Raw genomic sequence first — 19,016 nt, forward strand, 5'->3', positions numbered from 1 at the left:
CCAACGAAATATCCAATATTTAGAAAGTAGGGATTCAATTCTTTCCGAGCAACCTTAGCTTTAACCTATGTCCCGTTTATTATTATTAATCAATCAATCAATCAATCAATCGTATTTATTGAGCGCTTACTATGTGCAGAGCACTGTACTAAGCGCTTGGGAAGTACAAATTGGCATCACATAGAGACAGTCCCTACCCAACAGTGGGCTCACAGTCTAAAAGGGGGAGACAGAGAACAGAACCAAACATACCAACAAAATAAAATAAGTAGGATAGAAATGTACAAGTAAAATAAATAAAGAAATAAATAAATAAATAGAGTAATAAATATGTACAACCATATATACATATATACAGGTGCTGTGGGGAAGGGAAGGAGGTAAGACGGGGGGATGGAGAGGGGGACGAGGGGGAGAGGAAAGAAGGGGCTCAGTCTATTATTATTATTAATAATAATAATAATAATAATGGTATTTATTAAGCCCTTACTATGTGCCAAGCACGTTCTAAGCGCTGAGATAGCTATAAGGTAATCAGGTTGTCCCACATGGGGCTCCCAGTCTTAATCCCCATTTTACAGGTGAGGTAACTGAGGCACAGAGAAGTTAAGTGACTTGTCCAAAGTCACACAGCTGACGAGTGGCAGAGCAAGGATTAGAACCCACGACCTCTGACTCCCAAGCCCGTGCCCTTGCCACTCAGCCACGCTGTCGGGTCCGTGTCCGACTCGATTGACTTCTCTCTACTCCAGCGCTACCATGTTCCCCCTTCCCTGGCGCTCGGTTGCAGCGGGTGAGGCATTCGCTTTACGTCACTTTGGGCCACATATGGGAGTGGATCAGGTCTGGGATTTTAAGTATTATTAGACGTTGGGGTCAAACGATGGTGCGGGGGCAGAGGGGAGGAGCGTTCAAAGGGAGTGCAGCGGAGGAGGAGGCAAAGGGAGCCTTGGTGGCTGGACAGTGACAGTGGCTGTGGAGTTAAAGTGACAATAGCTCTGAAAGTAACATAGGAAGCTTGGTGGGAGAAGGGCAGGACAAACAGCGACAGGTGGAGGTTTCATTGTTTGTTTTTACAGTATTTGTTAAGTGCTTCCTGGGTGCCAGACACTATACATATGTGCTGTGGAGGAAGGAACCAAGCTGCACGCGAAGCGGACAGGCTGGTGGATCCGCGCTCACTATAAGAGAAGCTAATCAGACTGGATACAGTCCACGGCCCACCTGGGACGCCCGGGCTTAATCCCCAATTGACAGATGAGAGAAACTGAGGCTCAGAGAAGTGAGGTGACTTGCCCAAAGTCACACAGCAGACAGGTTGCGGAGCCTCCTGCTACCTGGAGCCAATTTGTACACTATTAATAATAATAACAATAGCATTTGTTAAGCACTTACTATGTGCAAAGCACTGTTCTACGGGCTGGGGAGGATACAAGGTGATCAGGTTGTCCCTCATGGGGCTCACGGTCTTAATCCCCATTTTACAGATGAGGTAACTGAAGCACAGAGAAGCTAAGTGACTTGCCCAAAGTCACACAGCTGACAAGTGGCAGAGCCGGGATTAGAACCCATGAACTGTGACTCCAAAGCCCGTGCTCTTTCCACTGGGGGTTTGGTAAAACAAATGCTGGCTGTACATAGTGAAACCGTGGGAAAGAAAAAAAAGAGTAATATTTAAATATATGGAATCCATAGCCATTTCAGGTCCACTCCATATTAGCCATGAAGCATGAGGCAGTGGAACAAAGCTTTCCAAAAAGCCCACTTTTCCTGGGCTGAACCATTGGAATGACACAAATTAGAATACGCTGTTTTATGTCCCCCAAAATTCACAATAAGGGGCTACTTCTTGCATTTTTGAATCATTTCCATAGACAATCTTCTCTAACCAAAGACCAGCATAATTCTTTCCTTTCTCTCAGAAAAGTCATAATACTTGTAAAGATGCTATCTTGAGAACTGTACGTTTCCAATAATTTCATGTTTTGGGAGCGGGGGTCAGCTACTTCACCAGTCTCCCCAGTGTTCATGGGAGTCAGATGAGGGGATTGAATCCCTAGAAGAGTTTTTTTCCCCGCCTCTACTTATTAGAAAAACACAGGGGAGTGTGCCTGTGTATACCTGAGGAAATATAAAGATGGTATTTGCCTGAAGTGGATGAAATGGTCCAGTTGAGGACTTCACCCTCTTGGTTTTTCTCCCATCCGGTCACCTTGGATTTTCCAGCTGACGACCAACAGGTCAATCCAAGATGGGGATGCAGAAACAAATCTCGGGGCCTGCCGAGCAGCTTCCTATGGTCCGCGAGTTAGGAAATGCTCCACTACTAGTATTTCAGTTGGAACTGCCACATGTGTAGTTTCCCGTTTATATAGTTCTTATATCAAACACCAGCTATAAACATGAGAAACACTCACTAAAATGTGGAGCATATAAACATGAGAATATATGCCCATGAAGAGTTACTATCTGGCATAAAACTGGTCTCACGGGGGAAAAAAAACCACTACTCTAACAAGTATTCTGGTTGTTTTTATTGGAATAGGCGGAAAAATCGCTGCATTTTCATTAGACGTACAATTTAATAAAGAATAATTTTATGTAGAGAGTTTGGCGTATTATCACAAATGAGAGGTAATAGGATTAGTTGCTGGGAAAACCTTTTGTTTTACATCAGAATTACCATAAATCCCACTCTCATCGTGCCATCTGTTAAAGCCCCGTCTTCTCCCATCTTCTACATCTGTGAACTGAGAACGGCATTTCCTATGAGCTACTGAATAATTACCCAGGAAAGGTGGGATCTATGGAAATAAAAGAAATATAATTGAGTGATCTCCAAAAGAAGGTAATTTGACACGTTACTCGTGTTACACTCAAGGTTGGTTTGTAAATGCTTTCAGCATCAATGGGATTTATTGAGCACTTACTATGTGCAGAGCACTGTACTAAGCACTTGGGAGGGCACCGTTCACCGACGTTGGCTTAGAAAGACGATCGGATACACTTTATTCAGGCGCGGTGACTTACCGATGACTTATGCTCTTGTTAGATGTCTGCAGTGCCAAATCTACGTCGGGTGGCAATGTGGGGTTGGAAACTGGTTGGTTTACAGTCCCCTAGACTGTAAGCTCCTTGTGGGCAGGGAACGTGTTTACCGACTCTGTTATACTGGACTCGCCCAAGCGCTTAGTACACTGCTCTGCACACAGTAAGTGATCGATAAAATACCACCGATTGATTGATCGTGACCCAGTATTCCACTCACAACCATAAAATAGCCAGGGTTGGTTCGCTTTCCAATCAATCAATCAATCAATCAATCGTATTTATTGAGCGCTTACTATATGCAGAGCACTGTACTAAGCGCTTGGGAAGTACAAATTGGCATCACATAGAGACAGTCCCTACCCAACAGTGGGCTCACAGTCTAAAAGGGGGAGACAGAGAACAGAACCAAACATACCAACAAAATCAAATAAGTAGGATAGAAATGTACAAGTAAAATAAATAGAGTAATAAATATGTACAACCATATATACATATATACAGGTGCTGTGGAAAACTGATACGGTTCTGAATTCCTTAATTTGTGGTAAAACCATACATTTTGGGATGTGCTAAATTTGCTCAGCAAAATTTGAGGTGGGCAAAGTGTGACTAAATGCAAAACCTTTAACTCTATATAAAATACAAAAAAAACTGTAGTGCTATCTGACAGTTTTTATTATTGCAAATTATATTCGCTCTGAACAGTAACATCGCCGATTGAGTCTTTAGTCCTTTGAGTGCTCTGCGCTCAATAAATACGATCGATTCATTGAGCTACTGAATTATTTTTCCCAGGGCCGCGGTTAAAAACCAGACCCTAGGAAAAGGCAAGCTTGAGGTTCATTTCTAATAGGAATTCGCCACAGCAGAGGGAAGAATACTGATGGGTATATTTGTCCCCGGCTAGTTCATGTAGACATCTGTTTTAATAAAACCTCCCAGAGGAAATCTCAATTCTAGGAGAATGTGTTATTGCTGTGCCTTAGAGTTGAACGCAAAATTCTTAAGCGAATAAAGTCATTGGAGACCGCTGTTAATTTCAAACATAGACAAGGTGCTATGGAACAAAATACAAACGTTTTGAAAATGTTCTGGTTCCCTCCAGCACCGGAATCACCTAATGACCTTTACTTCAACTAGCTGTTTCCCATTTACGGTGTTTCCCTTCTTTACCTGAAAGCAATCAAATGACCAGCCAAAACAACCAAATGGATCAATTAATCAGTCAGTGGTGCGGACGGACTGCTTACTGTGTGCAGATCACTGAACCAAGCACTTGGGAGAGTAGAAGGAAGCAGCATGGCCTCGTGGAAAGAGCAAAGGCTTGGGAGTCAGAGGACCTGAGTTCTAATCCTGCCTCCGCCACTTGTCTGCTGTGTGACCTTGAGAGATGCACTTCACTTCTCTGTGCCTCTGTTCCCTCCATGGGCAAAATGGGGATTAAATCCTACACCCTCCTACTTGGACTCCGAGCCCCGTGTGGGACGGGGACTGTGTCCAACCTGAATATCTTGTATCTACCCCAGTGCTTAGTACAGTTCTTGGGACATAGTAAGTACTTAGCAAGCACAATTATTACTACAACAGAGTTGGTAGATACATTTCCCTAGCTCATAGGGAATCAGCTGGGAATTAGCTTAGAGGATCAGCTGAAAACTCATTAGGACAAAATGACTTAAGAGCTTTTTTTTCCTGAAGTTAAAATTTATTGCTAAGGCAGTCCATTTTTGCACCAACGTCATTTCATCTCCAGTCACCTCTGTAGTGGGGCCAACTTGTATATGTTGCCAACTTGTACTTCCCAAGCGCTTCGTACAGTGCTCTGCACACAGTAAGCGCTCAATAAATACGATTGATGATGATGATGGGGCATACGGACACAGGCTTAATATGTAATCAGTTTGAAATTTTGCTCACTTTGAAATCTGGAGAGAGTGGACCTTCTATGCGTTTACGGCCAGTTCGGCTTCTTTCTTAACCTCTGCTGTGGCTGATTCCCTTCCAGTTTTGTGAGGCTGAAGCGAGTGGGTGACAAGTTTAATCTTTCTGTTCTAGACGCCACTTCTTCTCCATACTTTATATATTTATGAATATGAGAAAAGGATACACCTTTTCGATCAGATACTACCCTTCCGCCTAGCATGCTTATCAGCCACTTTAGAGCAAAAAACAGAGTAGGGTTCACTCGGGAATTCTCGACTAAGTGGCCCCAGAAGGATGCCAGTTCCATGAGTGATGCTCTCACAGAGTCCCATGACAGTTTGGTGTCTTTTACTCCCTGTCAGGACAAGCTGGATGTGATTTTAAATAGTGGCCTCATCTGTCATCCAGGTTTTACCTAGTTATTTTTGGTTAGTTGCCCTGCCCTCTTCCTTTCCGTCCCCCACTAACAAATGCTCCAAGCTCCTCGTGGTCCTTTGAAACCTCCCTTGATGTCTATAAAATATCCAGAAATAAATTCTACCTATGATACATCTTGCTTGCTAATGGTCATCACTTCCAAACAATTTCTACTTGTTTCCTAAATGCAATGATTTACCCTTGATAGCAGCAGCATGACTCACCGTGGGCAGGGAACATTTCTACTAACTCTATTTTGTTTTGGTTCTTTATAGGATTTGTTAAGCGCTTACTATACGGTACTCTCCCAAGAGCTTAGTATAGTACTCTGCACACAGTAAGCGCTCAAGAAATATGATAGAATGGTTTCAAATGAATCAATAGGGATTACCAAGGGATTTTTCTACTCGCATATACTTACTGCTGGTTTATAATCATATGGAGGAACATAATCTGCACGATACGTTGTCTCAGAGGCCCTGAAAGAGACAAGTCGATATGTGAGAAACAGATGACCCAAAATATGAAATATTATTTTAATGTCAGCTTTACTTGCCATATATACAAGGGAGCATATCAGGCCGGCTATTCCTAGAGGGGCAGTCAGCTGATTCAAGTCTTGCAAAATTTAGTTTCAACTTCTTTATCTGAAAGAGGCTGCTCTTTATTTTGTGAAACAGGTTGCCTTGGCACACTTGCTGTTCCTCTTTCTTGAAGGGGGGAAAAAAAAATCAGATCAAACCCAGAACAAGACTATCACTTACTTGATTTTAATAAAAAGCAGTTCTTTATGTTCCTAGCAACTTTTCTGAAACCCCAGATGCTTCTTAGTGATTACATGAATCGTAGGAATGCCTTCATTTCATAAACCAGACATTCAAAATGCTAATCACAAGCCAACCATGGGAAGGGGCCAGACATTTCTTCATCCTCCCATCTTCCCCCACAGGAATAAAACGTTTTCTCCCCCTCCAAGGGCAGAGGACAGGCCTACCTATTCAACATCTGAAATGTTGAGAACATTGTGGCAATTTGGACCTGTCTGAAGTGGTGAGAACAGTGAAGACTATCCTTTCCAACTAGTATGACTTGCTATTTTTGCTGGGTTTTTTTTTTTTCCTTTCTGGCTTGTTTTCTTCCCATTTTCCCTTTCCCTGGGTGCCGGTCTGTCTTCCTCCAACTAGAGAACAGTGATCCGATACTGAGCTTTGAGCAGCGCTTAACGCATTAGTAAATGTTATCATTATTATTATTATTATTGGAGAAGCGGCATGGCTTAGTGGCAAGAGCACAGGCCTGGAGGCGAAGGACCTGGGTTCTAGTCCCGGCTCTACCACTTGCCTGCTGTGTGACCTCAGCAAGTCACTTAACTTCTCTGGGACTCGGTTCCTTCATGTGCAAAATGGGGATTCAATATCTGTTCTCCCTCCTGCTTAAACTGTGAGCCCCATTTGGAATCTGATGATCTTGTATAAGAATAATGGTATTTGTTAAGCACTTGCTATGCGCCGGGCACTGTACTAAGCGCTGGGGTGGAGACAAGCAAATTGGGTTGGACCCAATCCCTGTCCCACATGAGGCTCACCGTTCCAATCCCCATTTTACAGATGAGGTAACTGAGGCCCAGAGAAGTGAAATGACTTCCCCAAGGTCACACAGCAGGTGAGATGGGCTGGACACAGTCCCCGTCCCACACGGGGCTCACAGCCTTAATCTCATTTTACACATAACTGAGGCCCAGAGAAGTGAAGTGACCTGCTCAAGGTCACACAGCAGACAAGTGGCATGGCAGGGATTAAAACTCACGTCCTCTGACTCCCAAGCCCCTGCTCTTTCCCTTAAGCCACGTTGCTCCCAGCGCATGGAAAGCACTTAACAAAAACCACAGTTATTATTGTCACATTTTTACTTCCTTGGGTCAAATAAAAGACTACGAGCCCTTTAGGTCAACAAGCTTACGGGTGGGCGAGGACCGAAAATGCAATCAGGATACATGTTAAGAGAAGCAGCATGGCCTAGTGGATCGAGCATGGGCCTGGGAATCAGGAGGACCTGGGTTCGAATCCCAGCTCTGCCGCCTGTCTGCTGTGTGGCGTTGGGCAAGCCACTTAACTTCTCTGGGCCTCAGTTACCTCATCTGTAAAATGAGATGAAGACTGTGAGCCCCATGGAGGACATGGGCTGTGTCCAACCTACCTTGTACCAACCACAGTGCTTAGAACAGGGCCTGGCACTGAGTAAGCGCTGAACCAATACCGTAAAACAATATGTGCGGGTTAAAAAAAAAATGTCAATTTATCTCCATGTACCTCCCCTTACATTTAAAGGACAGTGCATCTGCCCACCTGTGTAAACCTCAGTGCCGAGCACGATGTAGAGATGACTGGAGGCCTTGTCTCTCACGTTGACTGGAGAGGACAGCAAAGCTGCCTCTGCACTTTTTTTGTTTATAATGGCATTTATTAAGCGCTTACTATGTGCAAAGCACTGTTCTAAGCGCTGGAGGGGATACAAGGTGATCAGGTTGTCCCACGTGGGGCTCACAGTCATCATCCCCATTTTACAGATGAGGGAACTGAGGCTCAGAGAAGTGAAGTGACTTGCCCGAGGTCACACAGCAGGCATGTGGCGGAGCCGGGATTCGAACCCATGACCTCAGACTCCAAAGCCCGGGCTCTTTCCACTGAGCCAGGCTGCTTCTCTGCACTTCCGTGACTGCATCTTCCCCAAGCAAGTGTTAAGGACAAGGAGCAGGGCTGCGCTTTCAGTGGTTGTCCCTGGACGTCCCTCCAACTGCCAGGAGCAATTTTGCTCTCAAAATAGGTTCACATGACATAACCGGGGAGGTGTTGGAGGAAGGGAGAGAAAGTTGGAAGGGTTTCCTCCTCTCTGCACCTTTTTTTTTTTTAAATGGCATTTGTTAAGCGCTTACTATGTGCCAGGCACTGTACTAAGTGCTGGGGTAGATACAAGCAAATCAGGGTAGACACAGTCCCTGCCCCTCATGGGGCTCACAGTCTTAATCCCCCCTGTATATATGTATATATGTTTGTACATATTTATTACTCTATTTATTTATTTACTTATTTTACTTGTACATATCTATTCTATTTATTTTATTCTGTTAGTATGTTTGCACATATTTATTACTCTATTTATTTATTTATTTTACTTGTACATATCTATTCTATTTATTTTATTCTGTTAGTATGTTTGGTTTTGTTCTCTGTCTCCCCCTTTTAGACTGTGAGCCCACTGTTGGGTAGGGACTGTCTCTATATGTTGCCAGCTTGTACTTCCCAAGCACTTAGTACAGTGCTCTGCACACAGTAAGCGCTCAATAAATACGATTGATGATGATTACTCTATTTATTTTACTTGTACATATCTATTCTATTTATTTTATTCTGTTAGTATGTTTGGTTTTGTTCTCTGTCTCCCCCTTTTAGACTGTGAGCCCACTGTTGGGTGGGGACTGTCTCTATATGTTGCCAACTTGTACTTCCCAAGCGCTTAGTACAGTGCTCTGCACACAGTAAGCACTCAATAAATACGATTGATGATGATGATGATGATGATTACTCTATTTATTTTACTTGTACATATCTATTCTATTTATTTTATTCTGTTAGTATGTTTGGTTTTGTTCTCTGTCTCCCCCTTTTAGACTGTGAGCCCATTGTTGGGTGGGGACTGTCTCTAGATGTTGCCAACTTGTACTTCCCAATCGCTTAGTACAGTGCTCTGCACACAGTAAGCGCTCAATACGATTGATGATGATGATGATGATGATTACTCTATTTTACTTGTACATATCTATTCTATTTACTTTATTCTGTTAGTATGTTTGGTTTTGTTCTCTGTCTCCCCCTTTTAGACTGTGAGCCCATTGTTGGGTGGGGACCGTCTCTATATGTTGCCAACTTGTACTTCCCAAGCGCTTAGTACACTCATATCCCATTTTGTCTTTATTTTCTTCAGCTTCCTTCTAGACTGTGAGCCCACTGTTGGGTAGGGACTGTCTATATGTTGCCAACTTGTACTTCCCAAGTGCTTAGTACAGTGCTCTGCACACAGTACACGGTCAATAAATACGACTGATTGATTGATTGATTAGTACAGTGCTCTGCACACAGTAAGCGCTCAATAAATACGATTGATTGATTGATTGATTGATTGATTTGAAAGATGAGGTAACTTAGGCCCAGAGAAGTGAAGTGCCTTGGCCAAGGTCACACAGCAGACAAGCGGCAGAGTCAGGATTAGAACTCGGGGCCCTCTGACTCCCAGGACCATGCTTTATCCACTACGCTATGCTGCTTCTTGGACGCCTGAGGCAGGTGAACTACTTAAGGGCTGCCTCCAGGGATGGAAAGATGAATCTAGCTCTGTAAGACTTGGAGAGGAATTAATCACTCATTGGTATTAATTAAGCATTTACCGTTTACAGACTGCTGCACTAAGTTTGGGAGAGTATTCATTCATTCATTCAATCATATTTATTGAGCGCTTACTGTGTGCAGAGCACTGTCCTAAGCGCTTGGGAAGTACAAGTCGGCAACATATAGAGACAGTCCCTACCCAACAACGGGCTCACAGTCTAGAAGGGGGAGACAGACAACAAAACAAAACAGGCAGACAGGTGTCAAAATCGTCAGAACAAATAGAATTAAAGCTATATGCACATTATTAACGAAATAAAAAGAATAGTAACTATGTACTAAACGTTTTCCAATGGCTGTTAACACTGTCCAAATATTTCCTAACATAGGGTTGTGATGACCCAGCCAAGAGGAAAAAGTCTCAATTGTATTTTCAACACGGTCTTATAGATGTCTCTTAAATATCTGAGGCAGAATTGACAGGTTCCCTACCCACAAGCAGCCTAAAGAACGAGACAGACGTTAGTAGAAATACATAAATTCTGGATATCATCATCATCAATCGTATTTATTGAGCGCTTACTGTGTGCAGAGCACTGTACTAAGCGCTTGGGAAGTACAAATTGGCAACATATAGAGACAGTCCCTACCCAACATGGATATGTACAATCTTGACAGAGGTTTGCGTGGATTTATATAGGGGAAAAGTAGAAATGCAAAGAAAGAATAGCCACACAATTTTTTTAGGGAAGACCTAAAGATGCTGGGGGAAAAACATAAATAACTGCACTTAAATCAATCGTATTTATTGAGCGCTTACTGTGTGCAGAGCACTGTACTAAGCGCTTAAAAGGGAACTAACTCTACTTGGCACTGTTTTCTTTCACAGCAGGCTAATTCCCTATTCCTTTACGCCACTTTCTACTATTTTTAATAAGCTCTAGGGTAGCTTAAAATTTAGTGTAAAAAAGTAACCATTTTTTCCCGCTAAAGATTAGCAACTAATGCTAATTGAAGAAGCCCTGAAGAAGGCATTCTTTGAGCTTGTCTCCTCCGCCCCAGATCCCATTTGGGGTGGAGGCTCTACTGGGGCACTGCCTTGGGCGAGTCAGGAGGGAGGCAAATTTCTAGGGGTGTATCAGATTATCGTAGGGCAGGTTCTTAACAAGCTGCACTCATTCAGGGAGGAAAGATTTGGGCTATGTGTCCCATCTAATAATAAAAAAAAACAACTTTTAAAATGTCAAACTTCTACAGTTTTACAAATGAATTCGTGCGCACTTTCTAGCTTTCTTAATGAGCTTGGTAACTACGCAAAATCCATAATATTAAATGGACCCAATTCTCCCAGTGCTTATGTTTACTTCCTAATATACTGTAGTAAATTGGGCATTTGGAAACCACTGAGAGCTAATTAGTGCATCACTGGAGTAAATGCCAGTGCTGTCTGCAAAGCATTAAAAGAGACTCCATCCTGGTTGGTAAGATAATTAATGCTTCCCTCAAAGTGCCAGGCATCCTACCAAGGAATAATGTTAGCTCGGAAGTTCCTTGAGGGCAGGGATTGTGTCTTTTACCTCTGTTGCACTCGCCCAAGTGCTGCAGAGAAGCAGCATGGCCTAGTGGATACAGCACAGGCCTGGGAATCAGAAGGTCATGGGTTCTAATCCTGGCTCCACCACTTGTCTGCTGTGTGACCTTGGGCCAGTCACTTCACTTCTCTGGGCCTCAGTTACCTCAACTGGAAAATGGGGATGGAGACTGCGTGCCCCAAGTGGGACAGGGACCGTGTCTAACCCGATTTGCTTGCATCCATCCCAGCGCTTAGTACAGTGCCTGGAACACAGTAAGTGCTTAACAAATACCATCATTAGCAGTAGTAGTAGTAGTAGTAGTAGTAGTACACAGTAGGCACTCAATAAATGCTATTGATTGATAGACCTCAGGCACTGGCAGAGTTGGGCTCCTTGTTGAAAACAAAACCAACCAAGACGGTATTTTTTCTTCCGTGTCAGTTCATCAATGAGTTATGATTAAAAGGACAATCATTAGCTTTAATTTAAATCATTCTAAATAGCAGTTGGAGCCAAGCTCTTTGGGCAACTTGGGCCTTAGCAGGCATGAAATTCTGACTCAAAGGGAACTCACTTCACAAAACAAAAATATACAGAAGGCAAATTTAGTCTCCAGAACAATCATCTTAGCGAAGGGTTTAGTCACGGCAATCTAACTCAAGAACTTGTCCTGACAAGAAAAGAACTAGGGTGAGATATTTTCTCTTCGAAGAAGACTGTTCTTTGCTAATTAAGGAAAATCAGAGACGAAAGATATCAACAAAACTGGTCACAAACTGAATACATTTCAAGTTTCAAATCAACACCTTTTAAAACAAGGCTCTGCGTTTAGAGACTTTTCTAAAATTTTCTCAAAGACATTCTTGCCAGTACCATTCAGCATTTGCTTTGATCTACACACCAAACATTAGGCAGTATATTTAAATTAGCCTTGTATGCAACGGATGCTCGCAAATTGGCTTCAAAGCTATCATCCAAAAAAGTGTTCCAAATGTAGCTTTTAAAAGGACTATGAATAGCATAAATATCAAGTTTGTGACTGAGTAGGTTTTTTTTTGTCCTCATTACCTTTAAATCAACCATCGCTACTTCAGTTTTCTATTTCCCGTTCTGTAATTTCAGGTAAATATCCCCTCTGCAACGACTCTGAGGTTAAAAATAAAATAGGAAAACCCACTCCGCACAGGCCACCGGTATAAGTTCCGCTCTCTCCGGATGAACTGGAAAATATACCTCGGACGGATAAGAGTTTTGATCACAGAGGGTTTTAAATCTCAGCTCTCGTACGTTACGGTCTTGAGTAGGCCTGATGATAGAGCGAAGCTTCTTATGCCTGACCAGGGAGAAAGGTGAGGAGAGAAAGCTAGGAGCAGGGGGGCTTGGGGAAACTAACCCACCACCGTTCGCCTGAGTGGCAACGATCGTGCCGCTGACCCAGTTTCGGCTACGCTACGACCACCACTGAAAACGAGTGGTAATGTTGCGACGCAAGATGGGCCAGTTCGGCCACCCAGATGGAAACAGCACAAACCCAGCTCGACTAGCCGCACCGGACCCGTGCGTCCATGGAAGTTTCCAGCACAGTCGAAAACGCACAGTTCCAGCCATGTCAGGTACTCTCGTTCAACCCCCCTGCTCCCTGACGACAGGGACTGAGGTCTTCTGCTTTTATTGCATGCTCCTAAGTGTCTAGTTCAGTGCTCTGATGCTCAGTAAATACCGATGATATTGGTGTACAATTCCAATGGGTCGGTTTAGCTTGATGGCCATGGAGAAAAGAACTAGGTCCAACCTGATTATCTTCTATCTACCCTAGCACTTACTACGGTGCCCGGCCCATAGTAAAGCACTTACCGAATACCATTTTTTAAATGGCAGCAATTGCCGCCACTGAAAAGGAAGAAGACTTAGGTTTCGTGGCTCAGTGGAAAGAGCACGGGATTTGGAGTCAGAGGTCATGGGTTCGAATCCTGACTCCAGCACATGTCTGCTGTGTGACCTTGGGCAAGTCAATGAGCCTCAATGACCTCATCTGTAAAATGGGGATTAAGACTGTGAGCCCCACGTGGGACAACTTGATCACCTTGTATCCCGCCCAGCGCTTAGAACAGTGCTTTGCACATAGTAAGCGCTTAACAAATGCCATCATCATTATTATTATTATTCGGTCTCAGCTGTGCCATTTTCCTGCTCTAAGACCTTGGGCAAACCAACTAAGTTCCCTGTGCCTCAGTTTCCTTAGTCAAATGGGGAGAAAACGCCTGTTTTCCCTCGCTCTCTCAGACTGCGGACTCCACGTGGGACACTCCCACATGGGCAAGGCAGAAGGGCGGAAGATCTCCTCTTGAGACACCGCTGGGAAGGATCAGAGAGCCGAAGAAGGGGCAAGAGGAAGGTGGGACTAGAAAGAAGCAGGGGAAATTTTCGGGAGCGCCCACCTCACCGTTCCAATTTTACCGATGAAATAGAACCAAGAGAAAGGAGAGGCCGGGGGAGCAGGGGATTTGAGGAGGGAGGGAACGAAAAGCCTGAAACAGCTGGCGTGAGCATTGGACATGGGGGTCAATAAGGCTAGAGCAGTGTTGTCGCTGGGCAGAGGAAAGCGGGAGAGGATGGGTCTGAGACGGAGAAGGAGCTGCTACGACCCAAGCCACACGTTAATGCCAAACTGCTCACGGTCCCGCCATCTTATCTGGCTCACCGCTGACTCCTGCCCTTCATCCTCCCTCCGGTCTGGAGCTCCCTCACCCATCGTATTGGACAGATCACCACTCTCCCCACCTTCAAAGCTCTATTAAAATCCCACCTCCTCCATGGGGCCTTCCCTGACTAGGCCCATGGGGATTAAGACTGTGAGCCCCATGTGGGACAACCTGATAAGCTTGTATCTAGAACAGTGCTTGGCACACAGGACGCGCCTGACAAACACCATCATCATCATCCGTATATAATATATTTACCTATTTTTATTAACGTCTGTCGCCCCTTCTAGACTGTGAGCCCAGTCTGGGTAGGAATACTATTTATTTTGTTAATGATGTGCATCTAGCTTTATTTTTATTTATTCTGGTGACTTGACACCTGTCCACATGTTTTGTTCTGTTGTCTGTCTCCCCCTTCTAGACTGTGAGCCCGTTGTTGGGTAGGGACTGTCTCTACACATTGTCGATTTGTACTTCCCAAGCGCTTAGTACAGCGCTCTGCACACAGTAAGCGCTCAATAAATACGATCGAATGAATGAATGAATTTCCCCTATTCGCCCTCCCTTCTGCATCACCTGTGCACTTGGATCTGTACCCCTTAAGCACTTGGTATTCATCTCCCTCCCAGCCCCAGACACTCATGTACCTTTTTTTTTTTTACTCTATTTATTTATTTATTTATTTTATTTGTACATATCTATTCTATTTATTTTATTTTGTTAGTATGTTTGGTTTTGTTCTCTGTCTCCCCCTTTTAGACTGTGAGCCCACTGCTGGGTAGGGACTGTCTCTATATGTTGCCAATTTGTACTTCCCAAGTGCTTAGTGCAGTGCTCTGCACATAGTAAGCGCTCAATAAATACGATTGATGATGATGATGATGTACCTATTCCCATGCTCTCCCATATCCCCTCTCAGTACTTTATTTTAATGTCTGCCCCCCCACCCCGTCTAGACTCGAAGCTCCTCGTAGGCGGGGATGGTGTCGACAAACTCCGTTGCATCGTATTCTCCCCAGAATGATTAATAATAATAATTATGGCACTCAAGCGCTTATTCTGGGCCATTAACTGGACTAAGCACTGAGGTAGATAATCAGCTTGGTCACAGTCCCCGTCTTTCACGGGACTCTCGGTGTAGGTAGGAGGAAGTAGGATTTACTCCCCATTTTACAGATGAGGAAACTGAGGCCCAGAGAATTTAAGTAACTTGCCAAAGGTCACCCAGCAGACACGTGGCACAGCTGGGATTAGGACTCAGGTTCTCTAACTCCCAAGCCCAGGCTCTTTCCGCTAGGCCATGCCGCTTCCAAATTGTTCTTTGAGAGAAGCCAGACGTAGTAGCAGCCACTAAGCCCTGTCAAACTGAGTCAGTGCTTCACCATGGAGCCAGTAAGGAGCTGAGAGTTGCAAATCGAGGGGAGGCTAGTCTAATTTGGGAGAATTTTATGATAGCAATGATTATAATCCGGAATAAAATGAATTTACACGGCGCCTTTACCTTGAAGAACTTCAAGAGTTTTATAATGTTTGATATAGTATATACCGTATTGCCTCTGGTGCTTCCCCGAGCTGTAATTTATTTTAGTGTCTGTCTCCCCCACTAGACTGGAAGCGTGTCCACGGACTCCACTGTATTAAACTCTCCCAAGTCTTAGTACACACAGTACGTGCAGTAAGCACTCAATAAATAGCACTGGTTGATTGACTGAGTACAGACTCCATCTAGGGCAACAGCTGTTCTTGCTTGAACTGGCACCTGATAGGCTTGGTCATCTAATAACGACTGCATCTCCAGTATATAACATAAAATAATAATAATAATGGCATTTATTAAGCGCTTACTATGTGCAAAGCACTGTTCTAAGCGCTGGGGAGGTTACAAGGTGATCAGGTTGCCCCATGGGGGGCTTACAGTCTTCATCCCCATTTTACAGATGAGGTCACTGAGGCCCAGAGAAGTGAAGTGACTTGCCCAAAGTCACACAGCTGACAAGTGGTGGAGCCGGGATTTGAACCCATGACCTCTGACTCCAAAGCCCATGCTCTTTTCCACTGAGCCACGCTGCCTAGCAGGCATGGCTGGCGAAGGCACCATGAAGAGCTGGGGTACCTATCTGCACTTACAGTCAGTCCTCCGATGTACGATAGTAATTATGGTATTTGTTAGGCGCTTACTATGTGCCAAGCACTGTTGTAAGCGCTGGAGCACTGTTGCTTCCTGAGAAAAGGTGTCAAATCTAAGCGGTGCCAATCAGAACGAATTGTCTCGAAGTCTGAAACGGCTGGTGTGAGCATTGGACAGGGGAGTCCATCAATCAATCAATCGTATTTATTGAGCACTTACTGTGTGCAGAGCACTGTACTAAGCGCTTGAGTCAATAAGGATAGAGAAGTACTGTTGCTGGGCGGAGGAGAGGATGGGTTTGAGATGGAGAAGGAGCTGCTGCTCCTTCGCCTCTCCCTTTTTATTACCCGCCTTGCTGCAAAGCAACCACTGTGTTGCCACGACCGCTACCATCATCAATCGTATTCATTGAGCGCTTACTATGTGCAGAGCACTGTACTAAGCGCTTAGCACTGTCCAATGCACCTATGGACCCCCTAACACTACACTACCTCCAAGGCAGGATCCTTTATGAGTCCTCCTTTGGGGAAACTGGATGGCGGGATGGGAAGCCCAAAACTGGGGTGGCGTAGTAGACAGACCACAGGCCTGTGAATCAGAGGTTCATGGGTTCTAATCCTGTCTCCGCCACTTGTCTGCTGTGTGAAGTCACTTCGCTTCTCTGGGCCTCAGTTCCTTCATCTGTAAAATGGGGATTGACACTGTGAACCCCAAGTGGGACAGGGACTGTGTCCAACCCGACTTTCTTGTATCCACCTAGTGCTTTGTGCAGTGCACCTCCTCCAGGAGGCCTTCCCAGACTGAGCCCCTTCCCTCCTCTCCCCCTCGTCCCCCTCTCCATTCCCCCATCTTACCTCCTTCCCTTCCCCACAGCACCCGTATATATGTATATATGTTTGTACATATTTATTACTCTATTTATTTTACTTGTACATATCTATTCTATTTATTTTATTTTGTTAGTATGTTTGGTTTTGTTCTCTGTCTCCCCCTTTTAGACTGTGAGCCCACTGTTGGGCAGGGACTGTCTCTATATGTTGCCAATTTGTACTTCCCAAGCGCTTAGTACAGTGCTCTGCACACAGTAAGCGCTCAATAAATACGATTGATGATGATGATGATGATGAGTAAAGCCAGACTTCTAGTCACTGTAGCTAGAGCACCTAATGAACCGGCTCTGTTTGGGTATTACGTAGTACGTATGAAGATGCCTGGAAGTAATGGTAAATATCCTCTGAGTAATCAATCAATCTTATTTATTGAGTGCTTACTGTGTGCGGAGCACTATACTAAGCGCTCAATAAATGCAATTGATTGAAATACAATCTAGAGGAGTACACAACACATTTCAAGTGCACCATAAAAATATGACTTTTCTCCAAGAGTTAACCTGAAATTTAAATTTACATTACGGGTTTAGTCTTTTCCTGTATAACCTGAAGCATATCTTTTTGGTCCATTGAACAGACTCATTCTTATGCATCGGCTTCTAAAGTTGACACTTCAACAGCTGTACTATTGGCAAGAAGTAAAAAAAAAAAAAAATGAATATTCAAGATCCGGAAACCCTAGGATACTTTTGGAAAGAGTATAACAATTGGCATGCTGAAAATGAGAGATTGAATTATGCATGTGGAGGGATTTTGAAGATGTCGTAGAGTAACTAATAGATTACTTTCTCGCTGATACCTCTGGAATTATACCAAATAAAACCAAGTAATTCTGACCAAGTAGTGCTGAGAAGCAGTGTGGCTTAGTGGATAGAGCACGGGCCTGGGAATCAGAAGGACCTGGGTTCTAATCCTGGCTCCGCCACTTGCCTGCTGTGAGACCCTGGAAAAGTCACTTCACTTCTCTGTGCCTCAGTTACCTCATCTGCACAATGGGGGGGGGGGTAAGACTGGGAGCCTCACACGGGACATGGACTGTGTCCAACCTGATTAGCTTGAATCTACCCCAGCGCTTAAGGCAGTGACTGGCACATAGTAAGCGCTTAATAAATACCATTTTTTTAAAAAAAACCAAGCAGGCTAACTCATGAAAGCTGGGTTCTTGCATGCATGTCCCATGATGGACTTATGCCTGTATGAGGATCTGGTGTCCTATATCAGATATGATGGAGTCAATCAGCACTTCCTCTTATCCCCTGTGACCACACTCTGATAAATAGCTGCGCAGAGAACAGCAACCTGCACTCTGACATCCCTGACGGTGGCAAACCGGGGCGGGGGGGCGCAGAGGGAGAAGACCGGCTTTCCCATGATTTGTTTCTAATTTGAAAGCTGATCCTTAAGGATTGCTCCTTGGAACCACTACCCTGCAGAGAATAGCTCTAAAAAGGCCCTTTAAATTTAGAAACAAACCGTGGGAAACCACGCTCTCCCTCACAATCTTCATGGTCATCCTGATACAACGTTCCTTGCGCATCGATTCGTCATGGCCTCATTTTTTGGTATCTTTTTGGCTCCTCTGGGTTCTGGGGTCTTGGTGGGGGTATTATAAATTATTTACTGATGTTAATGTCTTTCTCCCCCTCTTGACTGTAAGCTCATTGTGAGCAGGGAACCTGTCCGCTGACTCTGTTGGGTTGTACTCTCCCAAGTGCTCAGCGCACTCAATAAATACCATTTGATAATGATGATGATGATAACCGGGCCCTTTATGCACCCAACTTGGCTCTGAGGCTACCTAGGGGTATTTTACACCCTCACTGAAGGCTGGGGCTGAACTTCAGTCCCCTGAGAAGCTAAACCCCATGTTCCACAAATAGTAAGTGCTCAGTAAATACGATTGATGATGATCTAAACCCCCTGGAAACCTGGCCTCAAGTTCAGCCCTC

General features: G+C 44.3%; 1 protein-coding gene across 3 annotated transcripts in view; it reads right to left on the reverse strand.

Annotated features, from left to right (window-relative positions):
• Positions 1-2,521: 2,521 nt before the first annotated feature.
• The window catches only part of CX4H9orf135 (chromosome X4 C9orf135 homolog), a 54,089-nt gene continuing 37,594 nt past the window's right edge, over positions 2,522-19,016 (reverse strand). For 2 of the 3 annotated variants that reach the window (XM_038769929.1, XM_038769928.1), the window contains 2 exons: positions 5,813-5,870; positions 2,522-2,804 (listed from right to left, as the gene is read on the reverse strand). In XM_038769929.1, the coding sequence (XP_038625857.1) occupies positions 2,622-2,804; positions 5,813-5,870 (241 nt within the window). In that variant the 3' untranslated portion in view covers positions 2,522-2,621. Of the gene's footprint in view, positions 2,805-4,969; positions 5,067-5,812; positions 5,871-19,016 lie in introns of those variants that run through there. The other variant, XM_038769930.1, reaches the window with a different exon arrangement.

Source organism: Tachyglossus aculeatus, chromosome X4 (assembly GCF_015852505.1).
Source record: "Tachyglossus aculeatus isolate mTacAcu1 chromosome X4, mTacAcu1.pri, whole genome shotgun sequence".
NCBI lineage: Eukaryota > Metazoa > Chordata > Mammalia > Monotremata > Tachyglossidae > Tachyglossus > Tachyglossus aculeatus.